Source organism: Conger conger, chromosome 5 (genome assembly GCF_963514075.1).
Source record: "Conger conger chromosome 5, fConCon1.1, whole genome shotgun sequence".
Classification (NCBI taxonomy): domain Eukaryota; kingdom Metazoa; phylum Chordata; class Actinopteri; order Anguilliformes; family Congridae; genus Conger; species Conger conger.
In genome coordinates this window covers 61,369,040-61,374,709 of record NC_083764.1, presented here as the reverse complement: position 1 = coordinate 61,374,709, position 5,670 = coordinate 61,369,040, and the positions used below count along the sequence as shown (strand labels likewise).

The 5,670-nt window shown below is 48.6% G+C and overlaps 1 protein-coding gene across 1 annotated transcript; it reads right to left on the bottom strand.

Moving 5' to 3' along the window:
• Positions 1–3,095: 3,095 nt before the first annotated feature.
• Positions 3,096–5,307, bottom strand: LOC133128148 (ras-related protein Rap-2b-like). The gene has a single exon (XM_061241469.1). The coding sequence runs from the start codon at positions 4,982–4,984 to the stop codon at positions 4,436–4,438; it is 549 nt and encodes a 182-aa protein (XP_061097453.1). The 5' UTR covers positions 4,985–5,307; the 3' UTR covers positions 3,096–4,435.
• Between the last annotated feature and the right edge of the window lie 363 nt (positions 5,308–5,670).

Here is a 5,670-nt window from a genome sequence, read left to right as displayed (position 1 = left end):
TGCGTGTGTGCACATCTATCAATATTACTTGAAGCAAAGTAAAAGTGTGGCTGTGTTTCCATGTCGGGACATGCCGGGACATGTCAGGACATGCCGGGACGGTTGGGGTCACTGGGTACATCGGAGAGCCGAGTCGTCGCCACGGCACCCTGCACATGAAGGAAGTCACATGACCCCCGACCCGAGGTGACGGCCATTCCTGATGCCAGAATGAGGCCTCATTGTTACACCACTTCCTGTTTCTCGCCCTCTCTCCTCATCTCCCAGTCTGCTCTATCTCATCACCCCCTACTGCTTTACACCACGCGCACGCACGCGCACACCAAATACAGTCACAGCACACATGAACACGCCATAAACGCATACGCATGCACACATAGAAGGACATGTTCACCCACTAATTATTCAGACAAATCAAATTTAACATGAATCAAATACTGGGAAAAACCACAGGAAAGCAAATGAGGATCTGAAAGTTAAGCTTGGATGACCACTGCTTTTTTTGTTTTGTTTTTTTTCCTCCCAGAGTACCAATTTCAAAACAAGCTGAGACAGACAGACAGTCATGCCCTGCTGCTCGTGTGGTTTAACCTCCAAAGCCACCACTGGTCCCCGGGCCCACAGGAAACAGCAGGGGGGGGGGGGGGGTCGCACACGGACATCCGCCTGCACCTTCAGGAGTTCAGCTCATTCAGAACAGCGTCTGCACTCAGCACCCCCACATTTCTTGTTGGAACGTTTGTTTCAGAATTCTAAGTCAGCGTTCTAGTCACTTTCAGTGAGCAGTAGCGATTGTTACATCAGCACTAAAATGCTCGGTTAAGAACACTCTAATCACATATTTGTGACATCATATTTTTAAGTCATTAACCACCAGTATAGATTGTGACATCAGCTCTGCTCAGTGCAAGGGCTCTGGATGAGAGGCTTCCGGCAATCTCCTGAATGAACATACAAAACGCAAAAGGACAGCAGATTGGAGTCTCAAGCCAAATTTATACTTGTGTTGCTCACAACACTTTCAGCAAGCGTCGCGTGACAAAAGTTTAAGGCGCCGCACGACGTTCGTCAGTTGTACTTCCGCGAAAGCCAGCGGGAAGGGTTCCGCTGTCTCCACGGTAACGAGATGCCGAAATCCCGACCGCCCGTTGAAGCGATCCATTCGCGCCAGTTCTGCTCGTGTGACTTTTTTTTTTTCCCTGTTGAAAATACGCCATTTTTCGTCGAGCGACGGTCATGGAAAGTGTCGAGCTAGCCCTTTGCAGGGAGGCTGCCCTGTCCCACAGTGCCGCTGGGACGGGCGTGTTTCAGTGCGTGCGTTCTCTCCGTGAGGAAGCCCCAAACACCCAGCCTCAGCCTGGCCCGGCCCAGGCCTCATCCCGCACCAGGAATCACAAAAATGAGAGGAATTCTGGGACTTCCCAGGAACTCCCAGAGCACAAACACAGGCCTGACCGCCACCCCCCTCCCCTCTCTCTCTCTTTCCTTCACTCTCCCTCCCTCCATCTCTCTCTCTCACTCTCTGGCCATCACATACATCCTCTCCTCAGTGTAACAGATCCACAAAGGCAGAGGGGAAGGTTTGGGGTTTATCTGGCAACCCGAGACCCGAAGGGTTGCCAAACATACCCCATAAAAGTGTCCTTTTTAATGACATCACCACAAGACATTTCCTCTTCTTCCTCTTCTTCTTCTTCTTCTTCTTCTTGAACAGTCATGTTGACAAATGTAGCATTACAGAAACGCCTGAGGGCACTGATAAGGCCTTGTGTTAACAGGAAGCATGCTAGGGGGAGAGGCAGATTTTTATTTTTTTAAAGAGAGCAAAATGACTGAAGAATGGACAAAAAGCACCAAAGGAAATGAAAGCTGTATCAAAATGACACCGACGTATTGAGTAGTGTGAGCCAGCAGATGCTACTCAAAGAAAACGTCAGAAAGAATATGACTGCTGAGAGAGAGAGAGAGAGAGAGAGAGAGAGAGAGAGAGAGAGAGAGAGCGCTTTAATTCAACAAACCACAACACTGGTAGTTAAGATGATTACGGAGAAAAAGAAACACCCACGTTAGCTTGTGCAACAGTGGCATACTTCCTTTATCACCGTCGACTGCGCTTCTTGCAAGAGAGCGAGAGAATCGGCGAAACTTTAACCCGTTCCCCTCCAAAAGAACTTCCGTTCCGACTGTACGGCCATCTTCGATGACTGGTAAATCGACAGTATGGTATGGTTCACCGTACCGAAACAACAACAGTTATACCCCTCACACACACACACACACACATGCATACATGAAAGCCTCCCCCTTTTGCTACCCCATTTCACCACTACCCCACCCCCCCTCCCTCAGGCTGATATAGAAAATTTACAGCAGCCAAGCAACGTGCTTCAACACGCTGAGACATCTTACCTCCCCGCAACTCAACACCCAGAGATACCAGCGACTGCCTTAGAGGTGCAGATTCCCTGTAAACGGGTAAACTGGCCCCCCCCCCACCCCACACACACACACACACACACACACACACACACACACACACACACAGAGAAAACAACATTACATAGCGATACCAGGATGCATCTGACCAGGTTGTCGTGAGGGTTGTCCATGCCAACCCGGAATTGGCTCAGGGGTGACGGAGACAAACGGAAGCTCCAAGAACATTCCAACCGCTGGGCTGAGTGCTTCCACTTCAGCCACAGTGAAGAACGTGCACCGTGCCAACACCCTAGCAGAGTGGTCCTCACTCCTGGTCCTGGAGAGCCATCGGGTGGGTGCTGGTTTTTGTTTACGCCTTGGTATCAGCAACCAATTCAGACCCAAGAAACCAGGTAAGGCGAGTTAACTAACCAAATCACTTTAATTGACCGATTAAGTGTCGAGTAACAACGAAAGCCAGCACACCATGCGGCTCTCCAGGACCAGGAGCAAAGACCACCTGCCCAAGAACACAAGTCCAGGGCCGGCAGTACCTCAGTGCGACCACCTCTGAGGGAATGCCCTGGAACCCCCAGCGATTGTACAGTGCCACAGAGCACAGCCCCACAACATGGACCGCAAAGACATCACGCCAACGAGACAGAAGACAAAATCAGTTTGTTTTGTTTTTTTATATTTATAAAAAAATGCAATTTGTATTAAAAGTCCTTTTGAGACCAGAGAAACAGCTGTTAAAAGGCTGGTCTGAAATCAAAATTACAATCAGGTGAGAATTTCTATGGTACAGCACATTTAGTTAACAGAAATAAAAACAGAAAAGAAAAAAAAAAAATCCCAGCTGATCGAGCAAGAAAACTGGTTTGGTATACTTGTAGGCCCAGGACAGGACAGGACCTGGGAATTAACTGAATAAAGACCCATCTTTACCTTTGACCAGACATACAACACACATTGCAATGGCCAAAAACTGACAGGTAGATATTTCAAATAGAGAAAATTTTCAAAAACAATATCTCCCATCCCCCACTGTGATTGCCATTTAATGGGATTATCGTGAATACTCTCTCGGGTTGGCACTGAAGTTTAAAAAGGTCACTGAGGGAAGGCACTTGACGTGGGGTGGGCGGTTGAAGCCCCACGTCTTGACAGCAACGCAAGGTGCTTGCTCACGCTAAAAGAGGGGGAGGGTGACGCTGGTAGCGGAAGTTTTAACTTCACCAGTAGATCTCAAACGACAACAAAACAATTGGAAAATATCGCGGATTTCCTTGTATCCTTAATGAATGCCATTGGTACAAATATAGATTTCCTTTAATCTGGATTCATCTCCACGTTTACGTCGACCTGTGCATTTGGGCTAGTTTCAGGTTCGAGAGTGCACGACGAGCCTGAAGTGAACCCTAACCCCACGCCCCTTTTGGACTTCCTGACGGCAGTTGGGGGGGGGGGGGGGGTAGGCCCAGAGTTTAAGTGCCGCAAAAAAAATACTATAAACACGTCGAATTCCCGAGGAGCGATCCATATCCGGGGTTTTCCAAAAAAAAGGGACCCGTCATAATAGCCCTCCGCTGTAAGTAACAAGTAGACGCCCTGTATCCAACACAAGAGGACAATCGTCGTCTCGCTTCCACAACAAAAATGAAGAAAAACGTCTTTACGTTTAAAATTAAATATCCCCAAACAGGCACCCCACAACGACATTATATTTAAAAAAAAAAAAAATGTATAATATTCGCCATAAAATTGTATATTTCTTAAACTCCCCAGGACATTCAAGTATTATGCTATGTAAACACTTAATTTTTTGAATATAGAATTGTCTTTTTTGAAATAGGAGTGTGCAAGACAGCAGGACACTTTCGAATACTGATGACAGTCAACGGTTTTTAACACCACAAAGTTGTGTTGGGTTTTCAAGCAAACTTTTAGTTCCCACTTCGGATGGCATTCGTCACCCACCCATAAAGAGAGAGAGAGGGGGGGAAAAAACCTGTTTTCAAAGAATAGCACAAGAACAGCATTGGTCTCTCCCGTTTGGCGCCGAAGCATAGTTCATTTGCCTAACAATTTCTGCAAACAGTTCGTCCACCGAGCTTTTATTTTTGGCTGAAGTTTCCATAAACGGACAGTTCCAGTCCTCTGCCAGCGCTTTGCCTTCTCCGAAGGAGACCTCTCTCTCCCCTTCCAAATCCACCTTGTTCCCCACCAAAATCATGGGCACCCGCTCGTACCTTTTCACTCGGATTATTTGATCTCTCATTGGCTTTATATCCTGGAAGCTCTGCTGGTTCACCAGGCTATAGACTAATATGAAGCCTTGCCCGTTTTTGATGTACAAATCTCTCATGGACGCGAACTGCTCGGTCCCCGCCGTGTCCAAGATCTCCAGCACCGAGGGCGACGAATCCACCTCGATCTCTTTCCTGTAGAAATCTTCGATAGTGGGGTCATATTTTTCTATAAATGATCCGGTTACAAACTGCACGGTCAACGCCGATTTCCCCACTCCGCCGGAGCCCAGCACGACTACTTTGTATTCTCGCATGGCTTCAGAAAACAGGCACTAGTCCCCTTGTCGTTTTCTTCTTGATTGCGCTTCCCACCAGCCCTGTGTGGCCGCCTCGATGTTTTCAAACCCCCAAGCCGCTCGAGCTCACGGAACGCCGTTTTCGGCCCCCTCTTCGGGTTCGGCGGGGCGGGCTCCGCAGGACCTGTGGTTCGGGTGAGAATTGGTGGGTTCTCGGCCGAGTCCTAGCATCAGAAATGTGACATGCTCAGCCCCGCCGTTCCGCACGCAGGGAGCGTGATCAATGCGCTCGTTCTCTCGACCCGCACGCGCTTCCTGCCCACAGATCCACGGCGCAGGCTGCGTCTTCGCGTCACGGAGAGAGAGAGCGAGTGAGCGAGCGAGCCCAGTTCCGTTTCTTAAAGGAGCAGTCACGACGACCACGTCTGACAGTTGTAAAACAACCCGACACGACATTCTGCTATAGCAGGGTTTGCGAAGTTGACATTGAATATGAACAGCAGGTGTGCATGACACAATAATATTGAATGTGTATTTGACAATGCGGGCGAATCGGCACAAGTTAAACTTAGCTGAAGTAGCATATAGCTTGTTTAATTGCAACTGTGGGGACTGTGCGGGGGTCTTTGGTCGTCACGAATCAAGCTAGGGGAACTTCCGCCAGCTCGTCTGTGAGCGTCCCCTGCAGTTAACCATTTTAGATT

Excerpts from the sequence above, each read along its gene's own strand:
- LOC133128148 (XM_061241469.1), bottom strand. The coding sequence starts at position 4,984 with ATGCGAGAATACAAAGTAGTCGTGCTGGGCTCCGGCGGAGTGGGGAAA.